The 15413-nt window shown below is 46.8% G+C and overlaps 1 protein-coding gene across 1 annotated transcript in view; it reads left to right on the top strand.

Annotated features, from left to right (window-relative positions):
- The first annotated feature begins 268 nt into the window (after positions 1-268).
- The window catches only part of pcdh7a (protocadherin 7a), a 42534-nt gene continuing 27389 nt past the window's right edge, over positions 269-15413 (top strand). Inside the window, exons 1-3 of the mRNA XM_053419512.1 lie at positions 269-1671; positions 2897-4061; positions 9184-9966. Of these exons, the coding sequence (XP_053275487.1) occupies positions 269-1671; positions 2897-4061; positions 9184-9966 (3351 nt within the window). The remainder of the gene's footprint in view (positions 1672-2896; positions 4062-9183; positions 9967-15413) is intronic.

The following is a 15413-nucleotide window of genomic DNA, read 5'->3' as shown; positions in this document are numbered from 1 at the left end:
AAAAAAAAGAACCCGCAGAGCACAGGAGAAGAGAGAGGGAAGCCTGCAACCGCTGAAGTGAACAACAGTGAGAGCGCAGAAGCTTTCCCCCGGACCTCAGCGGCAGTCCGCAGAGAGCGGTGCAGGGAGAGGGCGAGAGAGGATAAATCAAACACCCCCGCTGTGAGGTAACCCACACCAAACCACAAAACACCAATAAAGAGAGAGACGAGCCGCAGCTCGGGGGCAGACGGAGCCTGAAGGAGCGAGGCGAGAGGAACCAGGAGCCATGCAGGGGCTTGGTGCAGTGCACTCCTCCGCGGCGAGGGCTCTCAGCCTCGTGGCTCTAGTGATGCAGCTGCTGACTCAGCCGCCGGGTGCCGACTCAGCTCTCCGGTACCGGGTGGCGGAGGAGGGCCCGCCTGACGTCAAGATCGGCAACGTGGCCGCGGACCTGGGCCTCAATGCGGGCACGGGCAACGGCGATGTCACCTTCGCCCTGGAGAGCGGCTCGGAGTTCTTCAAGATTGACAACGTGACAGGTGAGCTGACGACAGGCGCGCGGCGCATCGACAGGGAGAAGCTTCCCCAGTGCCAGATGATATTTGACGAAAACGAGTGTTTCTTGGACTTCGAGGTTTCAGTGATAGGGCCCCTGCAGAGCTGGGTGGACCTGTTCGAAGGCCGCGTGGTCATAACAGACATCAACGACAACACACCTTCATTCCCCTCACCTGTGCTCCAGCTCTCAGTGGAAGAAAACCGCCCAATAGGAACCCTTTACCTGCTGCCCACTGCAACAGACAGGGATTTTGGGCGCAATGGCATCGACCGTTATGAGTTGATCCAAGATGGTGGTGCTGGGTCAAGTTCAACAAGGCGCACAGCTGGAGGAAACCCGATTGGGGACCGGAGGGGACGAAGTGGAGACAGTGGAGGAGCCAGGAGCAGTGTGTTCGAATTACAAGTTGCAGACATACCAGATGGTGAAAAACAGCCGCAGCTCATTGTGAAAGGTACGTTGGACCGTGAGCTGAAAGACTCGTATGAACTCATCCTCAGGGTTCGAGATGGAGGGAACCCGCCACGCTCCTCCCAAGCCCTGCTTCGTGTGTCCATCACCGATGTGAATGACAACAGCCCACAGTTTGAGAGGTCCACCTATGAGGCCGAGATGGCGGAAAACGCTCCTCCAGGTACACCTGTGCTCCAGGTCAGAGCTTCAGACCGCGACATCGGAGTCAACGGGCAGGTGGAGTACGTGTTTGGAGCTGCCACAGAATCTGTCAGGCGACTCCTGCGGCTGGACGAGGCGACCGGATGGCTGAGCGTCCTCCACAGGATCGACAGAGAGGAGGTGGCTCAACTGAGGTTCACAGTCTCAGCCAGGGACAGGGGTCAGCCTCCCCGCACCGACCGAACCACCGTGGTGCTGGCTGTCCGAGATGAAAACGACAACGTACCAGTTGTAGAGATCCGCAAGATCGGTCGGATCCCCGTTCGAGATGGTGCAGCATTAGTGCCTGAAAACGTTCTGGTGGACACACCAGTAGCCTTGGTGCAAGTGTCAGACCGAGACCAGGGAGAGAATGGGGCCGTGACGTGCACAGTGGTGGGAGACGTTCCGTTCACACTGAAGCCAGCTGGGGAAACAGCACTCCCACCGCTACCCGCAGATGAAGCCTTTGACAGGTAAGGCTTATCAGAGGGAACCTCTTTAATGAGTAACAAATGAAGGAGCCCGGAACTTAATAATGCAATTTATTCAGTAAGCAAACCCTTAACAATTAATAGTCAAGTACTTTATAACAGACAATAAGTTAATGGAGCAGACACTTGTTTTGAATTCATAGTTATGAATCAGTATCTAAAACCCACGTAGGATGATATATTTCTCCTCCTGAGGGAAAATGACAGAGGTAATTATGAGTAGTGATACATTCCAAGTGGGATGCACCATTTTTTTTTACCCTGGGGGGAACAAAAACATTAACCAACAACTGATCAAAATTACCAGGGAGAATGAATGTTTCCTGCTAATGTTATCATTAGTTGTGACATCATTCAATATCGTATTATTCATTATCCATATTTATAACTGTATTCATAATGTGTATGCATTTGTGTCAGAGGCTTGCATTGTTATTGTTGTTTTTTTCTAACACACACACACAGCACACACTTCTGCTCCAGGAAGTACATTTTATTATTACTATTTTCCACAGTAGTTCAGAGAAGAGCGGCTCAAGTGTTATTACAAACACATTTCATTTGCGCTTGGTTCAAATGCTGCCACTTACTCACTGAGGTACAGAGTACTTAGAATACAATCGGTACGAGTACTCGTACAGATTTCATATTTTTTATTTCATTTAATCTAATGTCAGTGCACAAGTTAGTTGTAAAGATTGTGTAGCAAATAGAAAGGGCCATCTTTGGATATAGTTGCTGACACTATGACCAAGTCCAAGTGAATAAGTCCAAGTTAACTGACACAAATAAATTGCCCACTTGTTTTGACAATTAATATAATGTGTCATCTCCAAGCAAAAACTCAGTTCATCCTCTGACCCCAGTATTTTGTTAGGATTTACATGTCTTCTTTGTTTCTAATCTTTGAGGACTTTGGACTCCTGCTGTAGACAAGATATCCAAGGATGCTACCTTGGGCTTTGCAAAAAGCAGTGTTTACAGATATTAGCATATAATAAAATATTCCCTTTACAAGAAAAAACACAATAACTACTAACAAAATATTATTTTTATTCAGCCAACACCCTGGAGACAAATTAGCTAAGTGACTAAAAGGGAGCACCACTAGTGCATTATTTAGCTGCTTCGGGGACAAGACCTATATTATTTCCATTTTGGGTTGCAACCACAGTCATTACATTTATTTTCTTTTCAATTTTCACAGGAACAAGAAAAAATACTTCTTGCATACTTCTGCCTTGCTGGACTACGAGGTCACCAAAGAGTACAGTGTCACCATTGTGGCAGTAGATTCTGGAAGCCCCAGTCTATCCAGTAACAGCTCGCTGATGGTGCGAGTGGTAGATATCAACGACCATCCCCCAATCTTTGCCCAGAGTGTCATGGAGGTTCACTTTGCGGAGAACAACTCACCGGGCGAAAGGGTAGTGACTGTGGTAGCTTCAGATGCAGACAGTGGAAAGAATGCAGAGATTGTGTACTCCTTGGACTCTGCTGCCAATGGGCCATTCTACATCGATGCGGATAATGGAGATATCCGCGCCACTGGGGTTCTGGACCGTGAGCTGCGAGAGAGGTACGAGCTCCGGGTTATTGCCAAGGACAAGGGCACCCCCCCTCTGCAAGGTTCTGCGACTGTTGTTGTTCAGGTTACTGACAGAAATGACAACGCACCAAAGTTTGTACAGGAGATCTTCACCTTCTACGTCAAAGAGAACTTGCTCGCCAACAGCCCAGTTGGCATGGTCACTGTGACGGATGCTGATGAAGGGGACAATGCAGAGCTCAGTCTGTTCGTGGAGATGGATGGAGCTGACGAGAAGAAGGAGGGGGAAGGTGGAGAGAAAGAACAAGGTGAAGACGTGTTTTCCATTGAGAACAACACAGGGACCATCTTCTCTTCTGCGTCGTTTGATCGTGAAAAGCTTTCCACCTACACCTTCCGTGTCCGGGCTGTGGACGGAGGCGAGCCACGCAAAACTGCCACTGCCACCGTCTCACTCTTTGTGACGGATGAAAATGACAACGCCCCCTCAATAACCTCTCCAGCCAACGAGTCCTACACCCTTCTTCCTCCTGCCAGCAGCGCCCGCACCGTAGTCCGGACTGTTATGGCCATCGACTCAGACACAGGGCCGAACGCGGACCTTCACTACTCTCTAGTTGGGGGAAATCCCTTCAGCCTCTTTGAGATTGGTCACGCCAATGGTGTGATCACCCTGGCAGAACCCCTGGAGCGGCGCCACAGAGGTCTGCATCGCCTGGTGGTCCGGGTCAACGATAGCGGGGTCCCATCTCTCTGCGCCACGGCCCTGGTCCATGTCTTTATCAACGAAAGCGTGGCCAACGCTACCCTGGTGGAGGCACAGGTAACCTTTATGTTCAAAGATATCTTTTTCACATAAATCCAGCAGCAGCAAATAAAGTACATTAATGTAATGCAAAATTGTAAATGATAGGAAACTAATTAGATGGTATAATGAAACACACTGTTTTAGTGTGTGCGGACATCTATTGTTGTATATGATGTGTAATGACAGTGGTGATACTGTCCTTTGTTCCATTCAAATAACATTGATAGGACATTACAATGGAGGAGGGTGGTAATCATAGCTGATTGTAGCTCTTTAAACGGGAAAGAACATTATTTTCTTGATAGAGTGAGATAAATGCACAATTTCTACATGCTGTGAGGTGTTGCAATTTTCTGCCCATTTTTCAGGAAATAAATATGTCCATATTTGTCCCAGATATAGAATCCCATTTCCCTCTTGAGGAGTATTGTAAAAGCCAGCTTCTTTGTAGTTGGGATCCTACTGGAGTGTGTTCTTTGTCTAGCATGCTTTCTTATAATGATGGTCTGGATAAAATAACTGTTATTACTGAAGTGGTTCTTCTTTTATGGTACATTGAACTCATGGCTGAGAGCTGTGTGTGTCTGTGTGTGTTTGTGTTTGTGCGTTCGCGCGTGCGTGCATGTGTGTGTTTGAGAGAGAGAGAGAGCGAGAGAGAGAGAGAGAGAGAGAGAGCGAGAGAGTACCAAAGGGGTGAATGTGTTATTGAGGCGGATAGAGAAATGGGCTTGTCCCAGTTTTGGCCTTGTGTTACAGAGTAGGATGAAGTACGTCAATTTGAATAGAAGTTATACTTCAGCAGTGTCTCTTCACTGTAGGCCTGAATATTGATGAGGCTTTGTAGTTTGAATTGTGTTATGCAGCACATTCCGAGCAGAGCAGAGATGGTCGGACTAAGAGGAAAGTAAATAAAAATCCATTTCAAGGTCTAAATGAAGGATGCTTACACAAGGAAAAAAGTGGAATTTGAGTTAATATACGAAACCATCCGCTGCTATTGTATAAAGCGAGGACTTCACCGTGGGATTAGAGCTGGCTTGGAAGATCAACAGGGATGTGGAGAGGTAATTGACTTGTTCCAAAGACATTACCGAGATACCAGAAATAACTATAGCAGCTTGATTTCAAATTTAGCATGTGCCGTGCTGGTGGGAACCTTTCTCGTCTCCCTGCCCTCGTTATATTAATCAAATGAACTTCCCATTATGCGTTTAAAAAAAACGTTCAATTAAGCTATAAATGCTGGCAGGTACTAATTATAAAACTTATTCTCTGGGTCGGACAAAGTCATTTCTATTGACTAATAATTAAATCACCTCAGTGGCCTTAGTTACTGTTTGCTCTCAGACAACAGCCTGTGGTTTCAGGGCTTCCTTGGAGCTTAGGTTGCTCATGTTTTCCCCCTCGAGGAGAATGTTTTCCACTGTCAGGTCTGGGCATGCAATGTGACGTAAACAGTGCAACACAAAGACAGCTCAGGGATATGTGAGCGGAAGAGAACAGCCAGACAGATAACAGGCGCACACCTTCATAACCAGATGTTACCGGCACCTCGAACAGTGTGTCACATCTTTATATGGACCTCATTAAAACAGTGTTTAAAGTGTTGTGAAGCCAAAGGTTGTGATATGGAGGACACACCTCGCTATGCAGATGCTTGCCGCAAACGCTTCACCACTGCAAACTATGAGTGTCGTCACGGTGGTGTTTCCCTGGGTGTTTCAACTTGTCACAAGACAGAAGATGAAACAGGTGCACTCTGCGTAATGAACGATTTCCAACTGAGCCATGCAAACCTCAGAAGAACTCTTATTGTGGCTGCAGTCTGGAAAAGTTCAGTGAGCCCTCTGAAGAAAAACACGTCAAGTGAATTCACAGCCTGCAAGTTTTGACTGACCGCATACGGAGGCAAGTGGCATCCCAAAAAATATGATGTTTCACAGCAGTTTTTGTTTTCTTGGGACAAAGACAAACAACTGAGAGCGCTTTGAGTGGTCATCAAGACTAGAAAAGTGCTATATAAATACAAAACCATTTACCGTTACATAGACGGGTTGAACACTAGCGAGAAAACAAAACACCCTTTGAATATAACACTGTCGCTTAAGAGTAGAATGAAATGTAACAATTGAACAATGGGGGGGGTTTGAGGATTAGAATGGAACACTTAAGCGGTAAGCGGTGGTACAATGGTGTTGACAGGTGGAATTAAGTGCAATGTGCCTAAATGACCGCGGCCATTGAATGGAACAATACGGCGTAATATGTCCGAGCGGTTTAAAAGCCGCCTTTGATTATAATATGCATAGTTTAGTTTGATTGTAGGGAGGAACTAGGCGGTATAATTGAGTAGAAGTCATTGAAGAGAGAATACCTCCATCTCATAATGAAGTCACACTGAGTGGTGGATAGATGCCAGATGTAATTAGTGGAGGAAATCGGCTGCTACCGCTGCAGCGCCGCGGCAGAAAACGTCTCCAGTCTTTTCTGTCCAACAGAACCGGGTGAGCCACATGTTGGCTAATTGGTTACACTGTGAGACCCGGCAGAGTTTGAGCTGCACTGGAAGAACAAGGGGTTTAGTGGTGATATTTGAGACACGGCCTCCATCTGAGGGATTTTAATGTGCTTTGTACATCATAAGTACACTGTTCTGCGAAGTTGAAGACTGGTAGTGATAATATTTTCACAATCTTACAATTTAATCATCTCAATTCTGAGTTTAAAAAAAAATATGTGCAGACTGCTTTTTATTATCATAACCCATATCTGACAGTACCATACTGCAGCTCTCTGTGCTTTCGCCGGGCTGTGAACGAACCACAGCCTAAACTTGGGGACTTTCTAAGCCAGGGTCAATAGTGTGGTCAGGGAGAACTCTTTTTCTTGATCACCGCATCGACAGATAACAGAGTTCTTGGCGAGTGGAGCAGATAGATGAGGGTGTTAAGTCCAGCCGGAACAAAGCTCATGCAGCAGAATGCAAGATTCCACTGGGGAGTTTTGGATGCGTCAGCAGGATTCGCTCCAACGTGACGCTAGAGGTGGCCGCACTTATTCTGCCGAACACTTGACCGCCCTGCATGTGCCCCTAAAACCCCCTATAATTTATACCTACCTGCGCTTATATGAGTATACTGCACTCAGCGGGGAACCACCACCTCTCACATGCACACATTCATATACACGCTACACTTTCTAATGTCTCCACATGTCATATATTTATACCCGTGCACAAACGTGGCTGTCGCAATCCATCACATATACTTTGTGCACATATGGCAGCACTTTGCCATTTTCTCTTTGTTTTGCACTGGCAGTACTGCAGACAATGCATGGATGCGCTAAGCCAGAGAGATGCCCGGCAGAATGAGAATGGAAAAGAAATACTGCAGGCGAAAAAAAGAAGAACAAAGGTGCTGTGGGGGAAAGTGGAGCCGCAGAGGCCGAGTGCAGTGGCAGCAGAATAATGGAAAATAACCAACGCAACTTGCTCAAAAACAATGAGGGTTAACCCAAAGATAGATGGTGCTGAAACAATGAAATGCAACAGTCCCATTCTTAGCTCGCGGGTATCCAGAAGTGCAGAGTGAATAATGTGGCTCTATATGAATAAGCCTAATACGTCTAGGATAATGCAATAAGCAAGTTCCACAGTGGAGTTGTATGAGCAGCACTTCTCCAGTATTATTATTACTGCTTCAGGTTTTACTGTAGTTATTATTGTTTTTTTCTCCCGGTTATCACGAACCAGAGGGGCTTAAATTTGGCTTCTCTCTCTCTCTCTCTATCTCTCTCTCTCTCTCTCTCTCTCTCTCTCTCTCTCTCTCTCTCTCTGCGATCCTTATTACCCACCGCGGTTAAGGCAGCAGGGATTACAGGAGTATATAATTTCCAGCCTTGACAGGCCAAAGGAGTTGTCATATGTATGAGCTCTGAGACGAGGTGTCACCGGGCTGCGGAATTAGTTGTCTGGCTAATAGACAGGCCACACTCCGCTGTGCCTCGTGTATACGTGCACGCTGACCTATCAGTGTGTGTGCGTGTGTTCCTGTATTTTCACTTTCTCTGCATAATGATTTTCCCAGTATAGTTGCCATGTATTGATTGGCTATATTCAGATTCATGACCCTGCCCGGTGCAGTGCTCTGCAGCGCTGAAGTCCACAGCCTCATTGTCTCCCGTCAAACACAGCTCCACAGCCAGTAATGGCCGTGTCTGTGCTTCAGCATAGCCCACTTTCTTGTAATGATCCTTTTATTAGTGTACAAGCACTGACCGCAAGTCTATGCGTGTGTGTCTGTGTCATAATGGAATATCACTGTTATTTGTCTCCTGTCTTAAACCCAAATACAAACATATTTTAAGTACTATATATATATTGATCAAAGTGGATTAGGATGGATTTTCATTAAAACAAAAAACCTATTATCCTTAAAAGAACAACTAACCCAGACACCATAAAATAAACCGAAAGAAAATGGCTCTAGATCATTCCACAGTGCTCACGTATAGTCTTCTATCTTTATAGCCGCTCGATTCTGAGTGCAAAAAGAATTGTGAAAGCAAACCCACGTCTACGCTATCATTTACAATAGAGACATTGTTCATTGATGGGACAGAAGATGTGTTTGTATTGTGAGGATGGAGACACTGCACTACTCTTTTCCTTTCATTATATACATTTATAGACTTCTTCTCCTACCTTTCCTCGTCTAACTGTCCAGACCTCAATGTCTAAAGCTTCCCTTTTATTCTTTTAATCAGCTTTACACTTTATGATCCTCAGCACCTCCTGTAACGCTGCAGATGATGCGACCTCAGCAGTGGAGAAGCACAGGCACAACTCGAAATGCTGCAACTAGGAAGCAAGAGCAATTATATATTTAGTGACACTCTGTGTGTCTGGGAATAATGGGGAAGCTCCTCCACTAAAACACAGTGATGAGTTTAATTAAGTTGAAGATGCTGTTTGATGTTTCTCCTCGGCTCACACCCACTGTGTCATCTTTTTTCACTCCCTGTTTTGGACTTTTTCTAACTGATTGTTTGTCTCTTTTTGTTCTTTCTCCTCTTTCACTCTTCATCTTCTCTCTCTCTCTCTCTCGTTCTTCTCTCTCTCTCGCTCTCACCACAGGTGGCCCGAAGCCTGATGGCCCCGCTGCTGCTGGACATTGCAGGGGACCCTGACAGTGAGCGTTCACTGGGGAAGCAGCGCCTCAGCGTAGCCATCGGCGTCCTGGCCGGAGCCGCGGCCGTCATCTTGGTGATTCTCCTCGTTGTCACAGCTCGGCAATGCGGTGCTCAGGGCAAGAACGGCTACGAGGCCGGTAAGAAGGAGCCGGAGGAGGACTTCTTCAGTCCTCCAGGGGCTCAACCTCACGCCGGCCGTGGAGGAGGATCAGACCGTGGACGCAAACCTCGACGGGACAAACGTAACGGAAGCGGCGGTGGTGCTGCTGCGGGAGGAGGGAAGTCGGACAGATCACTCTACAGCGGTATCGTCACAGTCAACGGATTGCGTCGCCATGCCAATGATGATGATGAGGAGGATTTGAGTAGCGCTAGCGAGCGCCTGGCGGCCCGCTACTGTTCTATGGAGGGTGACCCTGGCAGCCCGCGGATGAGTGGCGGCAGGCGACACCAGTCAAGCCCAGACCTCGCCCGGCACTACAAATCCAGCTCACCTCTCCCTGCAGTGAACCTACAGCCCCACTCCCCCCCAGCTGAAGGAAAGAAGCACCAGGCCGTCCAGGAGCTGCCTCCATCCAACACCTTTGTGGGCAGTGGAGGTTGTGTGGGGAGCGCTGGCTCCAGCAGCAGCAGCAGCGGGGGCAGCGGCAACGCAGATGCAATGTCCCTGGGATCCGACCAGTGCTCAGACTATGGCTGCCAGACTGGGAACAAGTACAGCAAACAGGTAGGAGCTAAGGGAAGGGACTGGGTCGACGTTATCTTTTTGGATCCTAAATGTTGGTTCCCTCTCTCCCCTCTTTATTCAAATCTAACTCATCTCTTTCTCCATCTCTCTCTCGTTCTTAGTCCACTCTGTCTTCTGATCCCTGTCTTCTCTCTCTCCTCCTCCTTCTCCTCCTCCTCCTCCTCCCTCTCCTCCTCCTCCCCTTCATCTCCTCTCATGTAGCTGCTGACCTGTTGGCATCAACACACCCTCGCTAACATCTCAACTATTTCAGACACTGTTTTATCTCCATAAAATAGCAGTCAGTGTGTGTGCGCTCAAACACTTGTGTGTGTCGGTGTCAGCATCCAGAGACTGTGAGCGATGAGATGGTACCCTGCTGTCAGAGTGTGTGTATATGTGTGTAGGGGTATGTGTGTGTGCTTGTGTGTGTGTGTGTATATGTGTGTATGTGTGTGTGTGTATTTGTGTACGTGTATGTGCTTGTGTGTTGCGAGATGACCAGTATAAACCCCTGAGGAGTTCAATTGGAGTCAGGACACAGAGGGAGTGGGCGAATAGTTGCTTGCAACAGGGTAATTGGTCATTTTGTTTCCCTTTCCCTCGTCAGCCTTTTAAGTTTCTTCTATTCAGCATATATGTTTATGCTGTAAACAAAATCAGATGCATGGATAATGGATGCGCATGGCTTTGGTGTTTGCTCAAGAAAGTGCAGTTGGAAGCAGAAGACAAATTAATACTGCATAGAGATGGTTACTCACCCTTTCACACACACACACACAGGCACCATCTATCACTGCAGACACACTGACACAGCAGGGTCTCCCCCTAGTCCATGGGGAGTGCTCCCAAGAGTGATGTTTGAGTGACAGCTAACCCGTCTTAAAGGGGTGGTGTCTCGTTTCCTTGACGGACAGCTCTACATTTATCCTCCCTGTGGTGAAAAAGTGCTGATGTGGTCATTAAAACGGAAGGAGAGGAGCTTCTTAAGCTAATCAATTCATACATGGGCTCTCTGATCCTGCAACACACACACACACACACACACACACAGGGACACGCACACATCCGCTCACACACTCTAGAGGTTAATCCATTACGGAGTCAATCCTCTTAATCTGCCGTTGCCTGGGAAAGAAAATGCTTACTGGGAGAGTTTGGCGTTCTTGCCTACGCGCACTCCAAACATGCCAGCGCACATACAAGAGACGCACAGACACACAAGCTGACAGCCTAATGAATTATTGATCGTAGGGGGTAATTAACTCCTCGGTAGTGCACCCCCGGCCCACCCCAGTCCTCCCCCAAAATAACCAGCAGCCCTTGTTTTTATACACAGCACTGTGCGTGTGTGTTTATGTCTGTGTGCGTGTGTCTTGTGTCTTCGGATGCTCGTGTGTGTGTGACTGCCGCTCGCACATTCGTGTCAGGATTTGTTAACTCGAATCAGTTTGGCGACGTGAGCGGGTTTGTGTCGGTGGGTGCCTCGCTCTCTGCTCCAGGGACTGCTTATTTCATGAAGCATATGCATTTCATATGTGAGTGCAAATGAGAGATAGACACAGGGAGTAATAGGTGGCGAGTGAAAGCGCCAAGTAAGTGTAGGAAGTGGGACGCTGACAGAATTCGGGATGGGAGTGGGAGAGAATTAAAGGAGGTTAGAAGGGGGGGAACCATGGAGTAAATGAGATGGGGGGGGGGGGGCTGTTTCAAAGCTACTTTACTAAGTTCAACAAGATGAGAAAACTATTTGACTCCCCCAGTGGTAAAAATTTAGTTTTTCAACATGTAAGCCTGTCCCCCTTTTGCGGTTGATATGAGAAAAGACATTTTGATAAGCAGTGAACACTATGGCTCAGTATTACTACTTCTACACTGCAGTGAACAAATGCCAGTCTGAAATGGAAAACGGATTAAGGGCCTGGTCAGACATGCATGATTGTATCAGTTCTGAACCTTAACACCCAATCTCACTTCCAACCTGTGCAAGTGAGGGGGGTCAGTAAAATATCTACTTCCTGTGGAGTTTGTCTGAACTTTGACCAGCGACATTCTTTTGAATTCTCGTAAGTGTAAATGGGCCCCCTGACAGTAAGGGTTTGTGATGTCACAACCCTAAGAAAACCAATCCTGTCATCCTGTGGGTGGAGCCCAGGAGCCAGGAAACTCTTCTCTCCTGAAGGTGAGCTGTGAGGGTGGGGAGACGGTGAGCAGGGGCAGGGTCATATTTAAGTTTAGTGAGTCGATGGAGTGGCACTTAAAAGGATAACTGAACGATAGGACTCAGGATACAGGACACAGACTCTGGAATGTTGTTAACTGTAAAACTTACGACGGGGCTTCGATGGGGTTTGCGGTGGAGAGAGGCAGAAGACGTTTGACCGGTTGACTCATGTAGGCATGTGGCAAAGCAAAACAGTCATGTTCCTAAGCAGGACAGGGAGTATGTGAAGTTAACAGCAAGTTTAATGTGGCAGTAGCGGTCAGATGAAGAGCCTGAAGCAGGGAAACAAAGCATAAGACCGGAGCAAACAGACGGACTAGAAAACAGTAGAGGAAACTAAGTGTGGCTGTATGGTTTGTAAAAGTGAGGTGACTGAACAACATGGTGAGTCCTGGAAGAAAGATCCAGAGTTGAAATACTGAAGCTGATGAGTGGGTTGATCTGCCAATTGGCATCTCAGGTGTGTGGGAGACTTAGCATGAGCAGGTATCTAGAGAAACACACACAGACTGGACTAACGTGCAAACAGGGGACAAACAAGAGGGAATGGAAACACAGGTAAACTTGAGGTGAAACGTGATGGAGAGCTCACGAAAAGAGCTCAGTGAAGTCAGTTGGACATTTTTGGCAACTGTCAACTCTACAAGCACAAATGTCGGAGTTTTCCCGTAGTCCCTTGCTCTAAGTGTCCTATGACCAGCCTCCACCAATGTGGAGTGATTTTGCAGGATGTTTTCACCCCCTGACTGTTCTTGGAACAATGTGGCATGGGCAAGGGAAGAACAAATTACATGTTTGGTGAAGATCCTGTTCCGGACATTGTGAGATAGAGCGTTCTTTCAGCATTTTCATTGATTTCTCAGAGAATGATTAATGGATCTTGATGGAAAAAAAATCTGGTTTAGCAAAGGGACTGATATTTGTGTCAAATTTGGTGCAGTGATCAAGTCATGTGGCGGAACATATCCAGGAACTTCTTGACAAACATAGAAGAGAGTCACCAGCACTGCCCTGCCAGCACGAGGTCAGGATTTCCCTCCTCAGCCTCACGTCTGTGCCCCATCACACTTGCCGCATGGCTGCTGACATAGGTCGGTGAGCTGTCTCCCTCCCGTTTCTCTCTGAGTAGTTATTTTACACGTAGATGAAGCCAAATCCCAACATTATCACTTCAGCGCACAGTGACATTGTCAGATGACCTTGTGGTAAAAAAATGAGGATGTGAGCAGTGCAGAGCAGCAGCTTGGAAACGGTGGGAGCTGACTACTGGGTATTTAGTATTTAGGAGCGATGATTCACTCGTTATTTCATCCTTGTTCTTTTGTTGTCTGACAAGAGAAAACTGAAAGATACATTCACCAGAGCGGCTTTATTGGAAATTTGGCTGCAATAAAGTCTGGTATATTTGAACACAGGGAGGAGGAGAAGCAAACAGATTGAGGGCTGAAAGCGGCTGATACGAGACACATTGCAGATATTCAATGACGTCAGTTGTTTTCAGCTGTTACAGTTGACCATACGTGGTTGAGCATTATATATATATATACGCACACACATATATATATACTAGGTTTTGAGGGAGGATATCCATACAAGCAGGAGAGGAGGGGGAAGAGTCAAATAATAAGGGGCTGTATACTCAAGAGAGCACGAAATGGGACTGAGAGATAGAGGTTAACTGAAGGGGAAGAGAGGGATAAAGATATGTGCAAGGGAGAGGAGCAATAACATAACACCGGCGGTGTGAGCAGAGAAAAGAAAGAGCAGAAAATTGAGGATTGAGGAATGAAAGTGTATCTTTTGTCTGTGGATTAGGGATTGGAATCTTTTGAAACTTTTCAATAAAAGTGCCATAATACCTACATTGTTGGTACAAAACGGGGCTTCTCTCCCCTTATACATCCGCCACAGAGGTAAAGAGGTATATTTTCACCCCTGTCCCTTTGTTTGTTGGTTGATTTTTTGTGTTTGTAAGCAAGATAACACAAAAACAACTGCACAGATTTCCATGGAACTTGGTGGAAGGATGCGGTATGGATCAGGGAAGAATACATATTTTGGTGTTGATCCAAATCAAGCGGTTCCAATTCTTTTTCCTTCAAATTGGCTTTATCCTTTAACATAGAAAGTTTGTCAACATTTTCTCAGGCAAACAAATTCATGCACCTCGATGAAAAATGTCTGGAATATTAAGGGGACTGGTATCTATGGGTGTGTGAAATTTGGTGCAGCTTCTACAAAAAACAATTTTGGTTGAACAGAAAAGCTTAAGTCGTCTAAATTCAAGTAGCAGGGAAAGAACTCTGCCTAAGTAAATGTATGTGTTCATTCCGATTCAAAACAGTCAATACTCTGTCCCACAGACACATTTTGGTCGTTACTGGAGAAGTATTGACTTTCGATACCAGAGCCTAATGCTTACAAAAATAAAAAAATAAAAAATGGGAAAGGGAGCAGAGAGAACGAGCACGGCGAGAGAGAAAGAGAGAGACAGAGAGAGAGAGGGGTGGGGGGTCTAGCTTGGGTGGCAGCCAGAGAGAGAGTGGACTGCTGAGATGTGGGTCATCAGGATACCCATTGGCATCAGGACACATTAATGATCACAGCAGTCACATGGCACTGCAGTCAATATGGGCAAAGTGGCCTCATTCTGCCCTGTTACCACCACCACCCACCACCACCACCACCACCCACACACAGTCACACATAACAGGACACTGTTGTTCTGTCCTCTGTCAACCAGCCTCAACATTATATTAGTTTTCTTTTTTTTGTGTTGTTCTTATCGCAGTGTGTAACCTATCTTGATGATCTTGATCACTTTGCGCCTTCTCTTTCTTCTCTTTCTTCTCACCTCTGGACTCCCTCCCTCTGTTCCCTTCTGTCGTCCGCCTGCTTCCTTCGCCCGTACGCTGGGCCATAAATCTCAACACCTCGCCACAGTCGCCTTTGCACCTTCCGTGCGCCACGCCGACCTCTGAGAATGAATCGACTCAGCGCTTTTCACTAGTGCCACTTCTTCTTTTACTGTAGTGTGCACTTTCTCTTTTCCTCTGGACGCGGCCGTTGTGTGTGTGTGTGTGGTGCCACAAAGGCTGAATCAAACCAGACACACCTACTCACACACTCATACACACTCTCACACACACACACACACACACAGTCTAATCAATGCCACGTTAACGAGGCCAAGACTGCAGCAGAAACAGGTGGGTTGACGGCA

This window comes from Pleuronectes platessa, chromosome 3 (genome assembly GCF_947347685.1).
Source record: "Pleuronectes platessa chromosome 3, fPlePla1.1, whole genome shotgun sequence".
NCBI lineage: Eukaryota > Metazoa > Chordata > Actinopteri > Pleuronectiformes > Pleuronectidae > Pleuronectes > Pleuronectes platessa.
Note: the sequence above shows the minus strand (reverse complement) of the source record. Positions and strands in the feature narration are given on the sequence as shown.